The sequence below is a fragment of the Arvicanthis niloticus genome (assembly GCF_011762505.2).
Source record: "Arvicanthis niloticus isolate mArvNil1 chromosome Y unlocalized genomic scaffold, mArvNil1.pat.X SUPER_Y_unloc_1, whole genome shotgun sequence".
NCBI classification, from domain to species: Eukaryota; Metazoa; Chordata; class Mammalia; order Rodentia; family Muridae; genus Arvicanthis; species Arvicanthis niloticus.
Window position 1 is genome coordinate 268,145 of NW_023044978.1, and position 16,087 is coordinate 284,231.

The window sequence follows — 16,087 nt, forward strand, 5'->3', positions numbered from 1 at the left end:
TTATTGGATATTGAGACTAGTTGCATTTTAAGAGAGCTTCCAAAATATGACACATATTACAGTTACTACTTAAAAATACTATTAATTTGAAAATGTTTGAGAATTCTAAGTCTGAAATGTTTCAACATATTCTTAGAATTATTTGCATTAAGTAGTTGCTATCTTAACTAAGCCTCTTATCTAACAATAACAGTTTTGGAGAATGGACAAAGAAAAATGGTAAGTGTTACTGCCAAGTAATATTGATAATTACTAGAAAATAAGCCAGATATACTGGAAAATGACACTTCAAAATGTTGTAGATTCTGATATCCACTTAATCCACAATACTGCAGAGAAAAGTTTTCAAAGCTTAACCTAATAAATTCTACCAAAATCTATTTATCTGTCTGTCTATCTTCTATTATGCTTCTATACACCCTGGTATGGAAAAAATGTGTATTTGTTGTCACTCTCTTGAGAATGAGAATTAATAGTCAAACAACATATTGTACATATATTTTCCATTTGTGTACTAATATTGGGCATTAAGAATTAAACACTATACATTTCACTGCAGGTCATATATATAACCACAGTAAATTACACAGCATATACTTTCCACTCACATTTGTTTGGCACATATTTATAGTTTTAAATACTAACCAAGTACAGAAAAAGGTTTTAATATAAGGCTGGAATATATGGACATAACACACCAGATAATTATTTGTATTCACTGATCCTTTATTAGAGATGAAGATATTTCTTCACTACTTTCATGAGTTTCTTGTGGTTCATCGTTTTTCTGAGGGTTGTTCAAGTGATGTGCTGTTGGACCTGAATACGGCTGTTCAGGCTCATAATTCTAGGAGGGTGGAAGAAATTTCCAGGTTAAATTTTTCAAAAATTACAATTAAAATTTAAAGCTCATGTTTTATAAAGTAGATTAAAAATGTTATTAAAACTTGATATTTCTTTAAATATTTTTTCATGTAGCTGCTAAACAAAAAACTTACAAACTGATTTCTATGTTAAAGTAAAGCCAGTACTATCTGAGAAAATAAGTACATATAAACCTTTGATCAAATTATCTTTGATCTATATTTATGGAGAGAAAGAATAGGCAAAGCATGTAAGAATATTTCATCTCTAACTCAGATAAAAGTTGTGGCACTTCAGAGCCAGGACCAGGAAAAAAGTATAGTTTCCAGAGCTACAGTGGTATCACTTGCAGACTTGTTAGAAATGCCTTTTTGTCAAATAGAATTTTGCTAATATGTGAACCAGGATGGCTTAAACTACAATGTTCCTATAGCTGTGTGGCTGAAATGTGGGGATCACAGTTGTGCATCACCATTAACAGAGCCAGAACAGCAAATCTTTAAGGCTTTGAACATTCTAACTGGACTGGGAATCTTTCTGTGTGATTTGGCAGCCTAACCAAGCTCTTTCAAACTATTATTATACATACTAAACTTAAGAACAACTGAACTGAATTATGTAACACTCCCAACTTAATGTTATAATCATCTTTTCATCATTCTCAGCATTCCTCAGCCCTTTTTCCTCCCAAGTAAAGTATCACAAGCATTTCCTGCCCCCCTATGTTTAGTATGCGCTCATGTACAAACATGTGTGTACAGGCCAAAGACTGATATGGAATATTTCTGGGGCAACAGATGAAGGGCAGGATATAGAAGGGCAGTAGAAAGAGTTTAAAAACACTACATTGAAAAGGTCATATGAAAATCTATTGCAGATGCTTCATGAAATGCATACACATATATAAAGAGTTTAGATGAAGTTACACTATGTGGGGATATGCCTCCCTTAGACACTGTAAGCTGTTTCCCACTGTACAACAGTGATAATACATTATAGGAGTACCCAACCATTTTCTGATTTGATCTAAGTCCCAATTTAAAAGAAGGTGTAATTCCTGGTACTTTTAACTGGACCAAGAACTTGTGGTTGATTATAGGTCCCAAAGGACCTATTAGTAGTGCAGCACTCAAAGTTCACCAGAGATGTTCCCTCTTTTTTCCTTTCCTTCCCTTTTGCCTTGCCTTGCTGTTCCTTTCTGTTTCCTTTTCTTTAGCAAATTGTGACTCAGAAATGGTCAAAGTGTAGAGAATAAAAAAACTGTAAAATGCTCAGCTATATTCAAGACATCTGTAACATCTCTCCCCACAATGTTTCCAAAGAACAATAACCAGGTAAGAGGGGGTAAAGAAGACTGTTAAGTCTCAGAGGTAGTAAACAACCTTTGTGGAAGTATTTTCAGACATGACAGGACCATTGTTTATAAGAAGTCACTGCAGCTGTGACTTCTTGTACAATATTGAGCCAGACAAAATCATAACATGAATCTGGGATGGGCTCATGAATGGTCATCCTTAACCATTAATCCTTAAGTAATCCTGAAGAATTACTTGCAACTAATGGCTGCTGGAGGTGGGAGAGTTATTTTTTTTAGGGATATAGACTCTGGTAGGATACTCATGTTCCAGTGGATGGTCCTAAACCTGTGCAATAAGTGATCTAAAAAAAAAAAAAAGAATGTATCATCTGGTGTGGTGATGCACACTATTAATTCCAGCATTCAGGATGCAGAGACAGACAGAATCTATGAATTTGAGGCAAATTCTAGGCTAAAAAAAGCAACAGAGTGAAACCAACCAAATTACTAAATCCCCATGAGCAGCTGAGTGAGATCTGGGAAGAATGGGAAAAGAAGTGGATGCAGATTTGGCCAAAACTCATTTTATACATGGTTGAAATTCTCAAACAACTGAAAACTTATTGGGCTGGAGAGTTTCCTACAGGAAGTCTTTCCACCAACCCTGAAATCTTGAGTTCCATCTCTGGAACTTACAAGGTAGAATGACAAAACTTAATCCAGTAAAATGCCCTCTGACTTACACATATATTCTTATGCATGTACATATATAAGGAATAAAAAAATAAAATTTATTATTATTGTGATACACACATCATGAGTGTAGACACCAGTCAATGTATGTAGGTCAACTCTGTGAAGTTTTATCTTTACCTTTGTGTATGTGATTTGCAGGGATCAAACTTAGGTCAACAGGTTTGTATATAGCAAGCATCTTTACTTGTTAAATCCTATTACAAGCTCTAACTTTTATTTAAACAAAAACAAAACAACAGGATTGCACACTAAAACTAAAACGTACCTATTTGGCTAGACCAGCCAGTCAGTAAAACCCTTTTGTCTCTATCATCCTAGTGCTGGAATCCAATAGGCAAGCTACTGTACCAGATATTTTTATATGAGTTTTAGAGGCCTAACTTGTATATAAAATCAAGTGTGTAGGGATAGATGTGGGAAAGGACAACTTTGTAGTTGGTTCTATTCTTACATCTTTACAGGAGTTCCAGGAATCAAAGTAGACTTTGCAAAGAAAGTACCTTTATCAATGGAGTCAGTCATATTGTCAGTCCCCAAATTACTAAACATTTACTTTGAATTAGAGTGAGTAACAAAAACAGTTCTGTTTCTGCTGTTTCTCTCATAATTATTAACATTATGCTGGTGACAGATGTCATGGAATTTACACTTTTCATACATCTTAATTAAGATAGTAGTAGCAGAAGGCACCTGGGGTAGGTAATTGATAAGTGATGATTCCAGTACAAATGTTCTTTTTTGTTATCTGGGCAAAGCTGAAGTCATACATCATATATAATTATAAAATGAAGGAAAGTATAAGAGGTGAACTAGGAGTAAGAAGAAAACTGTTTACCTGTTGACACTGAGTTCTGTGTGAATAAAGATAAAATGTTTTATCTTGTGGTGTTTTATCTTGTGGTGCAGGTGAATCATGCTCATCTGGGGCATCTTGGACATCAGGGTCCTAATTTACAAAAAATTAATAAAGTAGGTGTAGTTTCAACACCTATAATTTCAACAATGGGGAGGGTGAAGCAACAGAATTATAAGTTCAATGTCCTCCTCAAATATATAGCAAGCTTGAAGCTATCCTGAGTTACATAAAACTCTGTTTCTCTCATCCCTTACAAAACAAATCAACCAACCAATCAAAATCTTCTCAAAGTCAAAAAAACAACAAAAATAACTTAATTAAAATAAATTAAAAAATAAAATTTGCCGGGTGGTGGTGGCGCACGCTTTTAATCCCAGCACTTGGGAGGCAGAGGCAGGGGGAATTTCTGAGTTCGAGGCCAGCCTGGTCTACAGAGTGAGTTCCAGGACAGCCAGGGTTATACAGAGAAACTCTGTCTCGAAAAACCAAAAAAAAAAAAAAAAAAAAAAAAATTAATTTCCCTCATTTAATGTTTTAAACAACAAATTAATGCACAAAGCTGGCCTCTTCAATACATTTTTACTTACTTGAACAGTTTCAAGTAAAATACACAATTGAGTCCTTACAGAGACTGTGTTTGAAACAATTTCACATTGTATAATAATAAATTGTATGTTTTGTTTTTTGAGATAGGTCTTTCTATGTAGCTCTAGAAGCTTATAAATTGCTACTGAGACAAGGCAAGTAGCAAACTCAAGAGATCTCCTAAATGCTGGGATTAAGATGACTCAGTGTAGAGGAATGCTAAGGAACTGAGGTGGAAGGGTGTGGGTAGGTGAGCACCCTCATAGGAGCAGGGGGAGCAGGGGGAGCAGGGGAGAAAGCAGGAGGTTTAACTGCAAAGCAGGATAACATCTGAAGTATAAATAAATGAAATAACCAATAAAAAAAACCTGCATGTGTCACTATACCTGGTTAAATGTTAGGTACATATCCCATTAATTCAAAACAGACAGAAGCATAATCTAATATTTACACAATCATAAATACATTGGTATTGACGTATATGTTACTTTTGTTTCATTAACGGCTTTTATTTTTTACCTCTTCTGGACATAGGTCACAAGCTTTTGCAAGCGTCATTCTTGCACTATGAGATCTCTCTAAAAAATAACCACTTGCTGTTTCATTGCTTTGTACTGGAGGAGACCAGTTGCTGTAAGTGTAATGAGGATTGCCAGAATATGGTTTTCTTTCCAGTTCGTCTCCAAGCCATTCAACAGCCCAAGTCCACTTTTTTTTAAGGTCTCCATTACCCTTCAACAGAAAGCAAAACTATGTATGTCAAGAAATAGTTTAAATGTTAGTGTTTTAACCTAAAATGAGAACTCAAAAAATTGTGTTTTCTTTGAAAAATTTAAGTCAGAATTTCATACAACTGTAAAAAAAGAACTCCTACCTGTAAGATCTGGTTGGCAACAGGACAATTGTTAAAGAGAGTTACCATCCATTTTATACATTGATAGGCTCTTTTTTGATTGTGGTTTTTAGAGTGCTGGATTGTATCAAACAGTCCATCTCGATCATTTGGAATTCCTTTGAGTGCATTATGAATTCTGAAAAGATGTCAAAGCAAAAAAAAAAATCTATAACATCTAGAAGGAATATATTTTTTCTAACTCCTTTTTAATGTTAGTATCAGACCAGAGAAGCCTTGAACTCAAAGAGAGCTACTTGACCCTGTTTCCCAAATGCCCTATCACATCTGGCTGAAGCCAATACTTTAAATGTCTAGCATTCTAGTCTCAACCTCTGTTAAGGTTTTGATCTCTTCCAAATTTTTAATGTAAGCTTTAATGTAAAGTTAAAATGCATTTAAGTGAATCACTAAAATAGAGTTATGGAGGATGATATTACACTATTATTCAAGTTAAACATGTCTCTTTTCTTCAAGACTGCTAAGTCCTGTTACTTTATTTTAAATGATTTGTATTTCAGCAGGGAGATTTGAGATGGCTCAGAAGTTTAGAGTACCCACAGGGTGGCCATATGTAACTCCAGCTAGAGGGGACTGAATACTCTCTTCTGACTTTTGTGGGTATTTTGCATGTGGATATTATAGACATAAATGTAGGGAAAACACTCATACCATATATAAAATAAAATTAAATGAATCTAAACAAGCAAGCAAACAACAACAACAACAACAACAACAACACTGCATTTCAGAAGGTGAACAAGTGAATTTTAGAAGAACCAATGAATGAAAACATTTGGTGGTACAAGATAACTTTAGGGCTGCTGAAATGGATCAGCAAGTAATGTGCTTGCCATAAAGCATGATGACCTGAGTTAAGTCCCCAAGACTTACTCGAAGAAGAGAATTGACTTCCATAAGTTTTGTTTTGATTTCCACATGGGCATCGTGATATATGTGCATGTAGAGAACAGAAACACACACATGTAATAATTTAAATATTTAATACTAGGAATATGTGATGTGTAGAATATTTTCTCTCTGACAATAATATGCTCTGAATTACTAAATTAAAATTTTATATTCCCTAATTGTTTTTCTTCTCAGTAGATTATAAATTTACATGTTATATAATACTGAAATTATATGAAAAAGTTTTCCTTTATGTCATGTATTTCACTCAGTAAATTGTTATATTTGAACTCACAAGCAAATTGTTTTCTGTTTGACACAGAAATTTCAGTCTTTACAGTTTAGTTATTCTGACAAAAATAAGGTATGAGACCTTAGTGTGTATTTTGTCCTATCATCATTACTGCTAAGTGTTTTTATGAGCAACTAGATCAATAAAAATTTTAACTTGTTCTCCACTGTCTAGAATAGTGCCTGGACAAAGCAAATGTTTTATAAATAACTGCAGAATACTGTTCACTGAGTTTCTACATAAACATATAGTGTTTTGATATTCATTTGTGTTTATTACATATTACTATTTAATTTTGTTTAGAGTAATTATACCTCTATTATTAGCATCTCTTTGAGTAAAGCATTAAAGGGAGGAAGTGACTAATTAGAAATAAGTATCCAAAGTGACATCTAAATAATATATTTTGATATTCCAAAATATAAATTAGTAAAAATTAGATTCCATCAAGACAAATTAAAAGAAACAATACCACCCCAAACAAACAACTAAAAAATATTGAAAATTACTAAAACAGCTTTACAAGTTTTGTTTCACAGTAATATGTTTGGTTCATAAAATTTGTATAATATTAGCTGATTTGTTGAACCAGAATTTTAAAAATTAACATCTGATAATCTGCTAAAAATATTTAGTTGATATTCATACTGAAATTTAAGATTAACTGCATGACAATTTGAAAATATTAATTTATAAAATATAACATTTCTAATTTACATACAAGATTGTAATAAGTATTTTTCTTAACTGAAGTTTAACAAAATTAAGCTTAGCAAACTATTCAACAGAGTACCAAAAAAGCAAAAGTACACTTATGCAAGTCTTTTTAGAACTTGTGGAACTAATTATGCTATTAGCATAAAGGTATATGTATACCTGTGAGCTTGCCAGGAGTCCTCAAGCAGAATAATTTGCAAAAGTAGATCCAAATATGGTTGAAGTTCATATGCATATGAATATGCAACCTAAAAAAATAGTGAAGGCATAGTTAAATTGTACTTAAAGGACTATGAATAAAATTAGATATATTTATTTTGTTTTACCTGCCATAGCAGTTCACTGAGAACAGAACATGAAAACTGGGGATTCTCCCAGCAACAGAAGCGAAGTAATTTGACTGTTTCCTCTGAGTTACTGCAGTCTTCAATAACTTTCTTAACATAAGTGGTTCTTATAAATAAAATGTCAGCCACATTCTGCTGAATTGGCATTATAGGTTGTGATAAATTTGGGTCACCAAATGGATTTGGAAGAGGAGGGTTACCTGCAACATATTTGTCATTAATAAAAAGTCAATAAACATTTACAGAAAATTATAATGCCAGATTTATTATTTCAAACAATGAAATTTGACCTTTATATTTTTCTAAATAAGCACAATAGAAATTTCAGTAAAGTGATCAAGTGATACATTATAAAAAGGTAGTTTCTCAAAACTGAGAAAAATGAAGCTACCCCTTATTTTAAAAAGTAATCAAGATAAACATGAAGGCAAGACAGTCATACAGATAAAATGACTATATATAAACATTTTAAAAAGTAACAGCATTTCTTTACAGATACATGTGCTACTGCCATGACATGCAGGTTTACATGTTAGAGAACTATTTCATTCTCTCCTACTATGTGTGTTCCAAGCATTAAACTTAGGTTTCTGGCTTGGCATGCAACCATCTTTATCAATAAACCATCTCAAAAGCCCTGTCAGCAATAGATTGCTGTGGATTAGGTGATAGAATAGACTCTTGATGATTTTTTTTCAGGCCCTCATGCTATGGAACATGAGCAAATTAAAAGTTATGCATCAGTATCTGGATTATAAAAGATCACTTTAAATTATAAACAAGCTAATAGTTTATGGCAAGAATACTCAAGAATTGCTAAGCAATGTAGTGAATTCTACCTGAGAGAGAAAAGACAGAACTGGAAGAAAAGTAGAAAGGGAAGGGGAAGAGACTGTATAAAAACAAAAATAAGCCGGGCGGTGGTGGTGCACGCCTTTAATCCCAGCACTTGGGAGGCAGAGGCAGAGGCAGGCGGATTTCTGAATTCAAGGCCAGCCTGGTCTACAGAGTGAGTTCCAGGACAGCTAGGGCTACAGAGAGAAACCCTGTCTCGAAAAAAACAAAACAAAACAAAAAACAAAAAACAAAAAACCAAAAATAAAAAATTCCTTCTAAACAATAATTAATTACTAAAAATGTGTCAAGTAAAATATAACAAAAAGTACACAATCTTCACTCTTCTACCTTATAAGTCTTCAGTCTTTAAGTATAATGCATAGCTAGCACTATTTTGAAACTACTATACAATAAAGTTGCTACTTTACCACTGATAGAAGACTGCATTCTTGATGAGACACTGCAACATCGGATCAGCTGAGACACTACTGAATGTAACTTGCCTAACTCAGGATACTGATATTTAATTGGGGGACCTGGTCCTTCATCCAAAGACACAAGCATAAAAGTTGCAGGTACATTCAGTTTTAGAAGCTGGGTCTTTTCTGCCAAACCTACAAAAAAGGGGAGCAAAGTAATTTGTAGAAAAAAATTAGGATGGACTACACAATTTACAGCTCTTGGAGACATGAATATAATCTTAATAGTTGAGAATATAAACAATATACATAGAGTGTAGACAGCAATAAATACTGACATTTAATTAAGACTAAGTATCATAACAAATAGTATTATGGTACTAACATCTTGTTTTGTTTTGATTTATCTATTTCATGTATATGAGTGTTTTGTCTGCATGTGCTTCTGTGTACCCCACACATGTCTAGTCTTCAAGGAGGTGGTGTGTCTCTATGAAGGTACTGGAAATTGAATCCAGGTAACAACAATAAATATTCAACCAGAGCCAATTCTCAAGCTTACCTACAGTAAGTCAAAAAACAATTAACATTTCCTAGGACCCAAAAAAAGAAAAGGTAAAATAAATGGCAAATAAAAATTATTTTTAAAACTACCAGTCTTTTTCCCTAACTAGAAAAATTCCCTGGGTAACAAAAAAAAGTTATGTTTTTACTCTCCTTTCCACTTTGATTCTTAATGTCTGGTTACTGTCAGAACTTTGACTTGAACATAAGCATAAAAATTATTAAATCATAAAAAATTTCATTTAAATTTCTACTCATATAATGACTTCCATTTTTATTAATGCTATTACCTCAAAATGGTAAAACATTCTTTTTAAGGTTTGAAGTAAATTGTAAATTCAGAGTTTTGGGTATGTTTATGATGTGGGCAGTTATTTAATACAATTTTATAATTTTCAACATCATTAATCATAAAACTATGGCAAATACATGTTTTTTTTTATCAATTTGTAAAAATTTATTTTTAAGTTTGTTTGTACATATGTGTTAGAATGCATACATACCTCAGTGTGTATGTGTGGAGGTCAAAGAGAACTTGGAAGAATTGGTTCCAGGGTTGATAACTAGTACCTTTACCCAAGCCTGATAAAATTAAATACACTACACTTTTAAAAAGACTTATTTTATTTTATGTACATAGTTGTTTTATTGTATGTATATATACATACAAATTGTGGATTATGACAGGTTAAGAGGGTGCTGGATCTCTTGGAATGTGTGTTATGAATAATGGTGAGTCACTGTGTGAATGCTAGGAACTGAACCCAGGTTCTTTGCAAGAATAATAGCTGAACTGAGCCATCTTTCTGGCTTCTTGTCACATTTTAATAAATTAGAAAACTGAAGCACTGATGCACCAACAAATGAATTACAGATATTTAAATTTTATAACTAATTTTGTAATAAATTTATTCTCTTCCCAAAATATATCAGCACCCAAACTCCCCTCCCCCAAATCACCAAACCTGAAACAACTCTGAAATCATGGCATAATCTGTCTATCTGCCTGCCTGTCTGCCCATCTACCTACACACACATTGAGGTAGAAATCACTGATAGAAGGTAATGAACAGGTACATGGCGGGAGAAAATAACAAGTACTCTAGTAAAAACAAGCTAAAATGTAACTAATATATCAACAGAACAATGTAAATGGATTATTTACCTATATTATTAGTAATTTCAATTTAAGTTCTTTCAACAGCAGTGTTTAACTACTGTAAGCTTTACTAGAAATGCTTCCTAAATGTAACAAACACCAAACTTATGGTTGTCCATACCCTTTAGAAAACAGTAATTCCTTAACACAATTATATTTTGACTTAGATAGAATGTAGCATAAGAATCATTATTTTTCAGAAAGCAACTTGAATCAGATATGGAATCTGATCTAAAACATTATCAGAGGAAAAATGTTAAGTACTGTATGTATTCTATTATAGTATAAGATAAAATGCATGAGTACATTTACAAGAGTTTTAAGGATATAGTCCATAGTTTAAGTTATTATTTCATCATTTGATTAAATGGTTTACTCATTTTCTATGTAATTATGAAACAATCACTAAAAGAATTAAGTACTCCTTACCTAAACTGGCATACATTATAAATAAATTGAAATATTGTTGTAAATGTCGTCCATGTTCAGAAACTTCCCTTCTCAAAAGACTTAATACTGCTTTTAGTAAATGATCACTCAAGCTTAAACTGTCATAGATCTGGAAAAAATAACATTAGTTATTTTATCAGTAGTTGCATATAAAATCATTTTATTTTTATCTGCAAAGAAATGCTTATGTTCCTATTTCAGAAAAAAATTTGTGTTTATCAAAAAGGAAATAATTTCATGAAGACTTCATCTTTTATTTTGTTCAAATATATGTGTTATGGTCCATTTTGAAACAAAATATATGTGTTATGGTCCATTTTGAAACAAAGTTTTTGTAGTTCTACCTGACCTGGAACTTGATATACAGAATAGGCTGGCTTTGAACTAGCAGAGATTTGCATGCCTCTGATTTCTGAGTAGTAGGATTAAAAGCCAGGTACCTCCATACCTGATAGTATGTTACAGTTTATAAAGTTGTGTCTGATTCCATATAAATTACAGATCAGCCTGAGCTATGAAGTGTAATCTTGCTCTTACTCAACCACAGAGTACTTAGCAAAAAAGTTTGTGATTACAAAATTAAACGTAATTTAAAATATAGTAACTGAGTACAAATTTCCTTACCAAAGTCCCAATGATAATTTTCAATAGCACAAAATTAAAACTTTATGTATTTCAATATACATTTAGAATAATTTTCCCCATGATAAATATTTCAAAAACACATTTTAATAATTTTAATCTGTAAGAAACAAAATTTTATTTTTAACTATTTAATAACTATAGAAAAGCTAACAATTACCTGAGTTGCAAAAGGTGATGCAAAAGGTGAAGGAGAAGATCCATCTTGCAGAGAAAAATGTGCAATAAATACTATAAGTTTTGCAAATGTACCTCTGACTTCTGCACTTGGACATTCCAGAAGGTACTCAGAAAAACGATTTGATACATTAAAAAGGACATTATGAGTGAACCAAAAACGCACATTCTTGCTGTGACGGAGGAGAATACACAGTACATCATACCTAAAACAGAAACATCTATGAATATTGGGCACTTCAGAGCACAGAAAGGTTTTTGTGAAAAAGAAGAAGCAGTCTTTTTTTTTAACCAATCAGTGGTTCCTGTCGGTTCTCACACAAATACCACACCAATTACTAAAGTACTATTCCAAGTCTCACAGAATAATAAAATGATTTAAGTCTCTAAGAATGTTGTTAAGCCTCTGTACAAATCAACTTCTTTATCTGATGACTTATTTTAATATCTTTTAATATAAATGATGTTGAAAGTTTTTAAATTTAGATATCTGTTCTCTAATTTTAAAGTTAGCAATGATTTAAAACTATACAATTGAGAATTTAAGGCATGAGAATTTCATCTAAAATGATACAGTTTAATTATTTTCAAGATGAAAATGATCATAAAGATATGGCATAAATCAGAAATAACAACTAATTTTGGGCTGTTGCATCTATATCTAATGCCCACAATTGCCTGTGACTCCTGATGCAAAAAATTTGGTACATTTGTACACATGTTGCACACTCATACAGAGACATATTATTAAAAAATAATAGCTAAGTTTTAGAGAAGAGATATCTCTAGCTGTCCCGAAACTAATTATGTAGACCATGCTGCCTTCGAACTCAGATCCACCTGCCTCTACCTCTCAAGAGGTGAGATTAAAAGATCTCACCACCACTGGGCCTGGGCAGAACACCTAATTAATGAAAAACAAAAAAGTAGCTTTAGTCAAATTCTTCTAAGGACTGGGTGTGGCAGCATACACCTTAATTCTAGCAATTGATCGATAAAGGCCAGCATGACCTACATAGCCAAGTCCTAGGGTAGCCAGAACATAGTGACACTATGTCTCAAAACAATAGGGGTAAGAAAGATGCATCTCTGGCTAAAAGAACTTTCTTAAGAACACCCATGTTTCTAGTCCTAAAATCTTTAACTCCAGTTTGAGGGCATCTAACCTCTTCTAGTCTCTATGGGTGCAATGAATACACAAGATACACATACAGGTAAAATTGTCCTATACATAGAATACAAATAAAAAATTTAAATACAAAGATTTCTCTCAACATCTTTACCAAAATATTCTGTATTTGAAATAATATTCTCATGTTTTAAAAAAACACTTCTATACATAAAACACCTTAGTCTACAGACTAAATTCCAGGACAACCAGATATACACAGTTACCCTGTCTCAAAAAACCAAAATAAACAAAACTCAGTCAAATCAAAACAACAACAAAACAGTAACAAAAACCAAACCAAACCAAACCAAACCAAACCAAACCAAACCAAACCAAACCAAACCAAACCAAACCAAACCAACCAAACCAATGAACCACCACCACAACAAAAACTACCTAAAAAACAAAAACACAGTATAATAAACATCTACCAATTAACTTAGTACACACAAATATACAAAATAAAATTCAAAGTCATACCAGTCATTGGCAGGTCCACGGACTATTTTCTTAGTATGAAATCCAGTAGTAAAGAGGAATCTAGCAGCAAGCTGAATGCTGATCATTGTGATATCTTCTGCTTCTGGTAGCAGGTGATCTTGTCCTTTAAGTATAAAAGACACAGATTCAGACACTTTTTATTTTCAACTTGTATGTTAAAAAAGTAACAGAACCAAGACTGATCCTTACTGATTATCCCAACACCACAAACCAAGTTTAAAACTTAACTAATGTCTGGACCAAAATAAATAAACTGAACAAAAGCTCTTACTTTCCAGTATTAAACTCTACCCATTCAGTGATACATATTTTCTACAAGTTTTACTTTAAAACAGATCTAACCAAAAACTCTGACATATTCAAGTAGATTGAAGTGAGCAAATACACAAATGTGTTTATAGGGGGTGGGATCAGAGAAAAGAAGAAAAATTTTAAGCACAGTAGTAGTATCCAGTACGAAACCTTCAAACCAATCAAGAAGTATTGCTTTAATATTAGGTTAATTTCAAGAAACTTACCTGGAGCAGGGTTTAAGTATACAGCATTACATGTAAGCAGTTTTTTAATAAACTGAAAATATTCTAAGCTAAATTGCATTTGGTTATGGAGGAATTGCACATTCTGTTTCCACACACTTCTTTCAATAGCTGGTGACATAATCTGATGAGGTCTGGTGACTGTTAGCTCTGATATATATGTTATCATTTCATCATCTTCATTGGTTATATCCATACGTTCATAAAAAAGAATATAAGCATTCCACCATCTTTTTTGACGCCTGTATGACAGACGCTTCATCATGGGATCAAAAATTTCTCCCATATATTCTCCGCCAAAGCACTGATTTTTCATCTCTTCATCTTCATCCATTTTACATTCTGTTACATCTCCATCATCAAATTTGAACCAGTGACCTCTCTTACTGTCTTTACTATTTCTTTGAATGATGTAAGAATAATAATGTCCACCATTTGCTTGACCACTGTGTACAAGCACGCCGACAAGTCTATACTTTGTGCTTCCTGGTATCACACTTTCAGACTGCTCACTCTGCTTAATCAATTGAGTCTGTGGATTTATATTGTCACCTTCCAGCTTTGTGGCACCTGCTACTGTATAAGGTTCCATATCCAATTCTCTTGGAAATTCAAAGTAATCATTAAATTTGATTGCACATTCTCTTTCCCAATCATAGTCGAATCGTTTCAGTTGAATAGCAAGAACAGAAGGTAGTTTTTTAATCAGTAAGCGCTTTACTGTATCAACCTGAAACAGTTATAACCAAATACATAAAACCTTAAAAATATGTTTGTTATAAATCACTTAAAATTTCTTATAATTGATAATACAATCAAGGTAATTTAAAAAATAAGTGAATTTTAAGCAATACTTAAAAATCTTCAAATACATAATGCCTTTTCTTACACAGTGCAAAAATTAGTAGAATATATTATTCCTGGAATGATGCCACATTGTCACTGTTATCTAATCACCTCTTTAAGGTGGATTAGGAGTTTGAGGTCATTTTTATTACCTGAGACATTGTTAAGTAACTAATCAAGTACAATGCAGAAAGCTTGGAGAACAGAAGGTACGTGGGTCAAGAATAAAGATGAATTATTTCTCACACAGTATCTTTAAAGATAGTCTATTATTATTATTTTTTGATAGTCTTATTATTTTATTCTACAATCCAAATGTCTAAAGGAATTGACTGAATCTAAGACTCATACCTGTTATTAAAATAAAAAAATAGTCTGATAGAATCAAGTAAATTTTGTAAACCCCAATTTGATGAGTAACCTGAAGCATGAATGTTTCTGACTAGTAATTATTATTATAGTAAGTATTTAGTTATGTAGCCTAGCTTGTAAGGAACTCTCTGATGAAGCTAAGGGTAGCCTTGAAAAGACCCTCTTGCTTTAGCCCTCCTAGTTCTGGGATTAATGGATGTGCCTCTATCAACTATTACTATATTATGTATTAATGTGTGTTTCCCTGTCTGTGAGGGCATGTGAATGTGTAGATGCATGTACATAAAGGCTAAAGTTTGGTGTGAGGGTAGGGGCTTTCTCCTTCATTCTTTACCTTGTATAATATTAATCTCACCATTTTCCTACTTAGGCTAGCAGCTTGATCCAAAATTCTGTTTCTGCCTCCTACATACTAGGATCACAGACAGGCTGTTATGTTCACATGGCTTTTATGTGGGCTCTAGAAATATGAGTTCTAGTATTTACACTGTATAGCAACTATTACCACTAAGCCATCTACTATGCTTTACTGTTAAATTACTTTATTTTTTGAGACAATGTAGGTATGGCTGGCATAATGTTCTATGTAGACCAAGTTAGCTATGATTTAAGGCTCTGTCTGTGCTGTCATTAAAGGTAGGGTTTACTAAGCTTGGCACTTTTATTTTCCTGACAAATATTTAAGTAAGCTAGAATGCTGACTTCTTTTCTGTTAAAGGGAATTAAAGACAGAGAAGTACTAGGCAGTTACTCATACCTGCAATCACAGTGCCAAGAAGCAGAAAGAGTCTGAGTTAAAAGTCACCAACTGGCAATATAGTTTTAGAATAGCAGAAGTAATAAAGTTTCTCTAACTAGCCAATAACCAACTGTGAAGGTTTGAATGAGAAATGTC

The 16,087-nt window shown here is 32.9% G+C and overlaps 1 protein-coding gene across 1 annotated transcript in view; it reads right to left on the minus strand.

Moving 5' to 3' along the window:
• Window positions 1-703: 703 nt before the first annotated feature.
• Window positions 704-16,087, minus strand: part of LOC117695963 (ubiquitin carboxyl-terminal hydrolase 9Y) — a 152,662-nt gene continuing 137,278 nt past the window's right edge. The window contains exons 36-46 of the mRNA XM_076706136.1: window positions 13,957-14,704; window positions 13,418-13,541; window positions 11,750-11,972; window positions 10,927-11,056; window positions 8,784-8,969; window positions 7,498-7,718; window positions 7,331-7,419; window positions 5,233-5,389; window positions 4,878-5,090; window positions 3,753-3,863; window positions 704-847 (exon numbers count right to left, since the gene is read on the minus strand). Coding sequence (XP_076562251.1) covers window positions 716-847; window positions 3,753-3,863; window positions 4,878-5,090; window positions 5,233-5,389; window positions 7,331-7,419; window positions 7,498-7,718; window positions 8,784-8,969; window positions 10,927-11,056; window positions 11,750-11,972; window positions 13,418-13,541; window positions 13,957-14,704 — 2,334 coding nt within the window. The 3' untranslated portion in view covers window positions 704-715. The remainder of the gene's footprint in view (window positions 848-3,752; window positions 3,864-4,877; window positions 5,091-5,232; window positions 5,390-7,330; window positions 7,420-7,497; window positions 7,719-8,783; window positions 8,970-10,926; window positions 11,057-11,749; window positions 11,973-13,417; window positions 13,542-13,956; window positions 14,705-16,087) is intronic.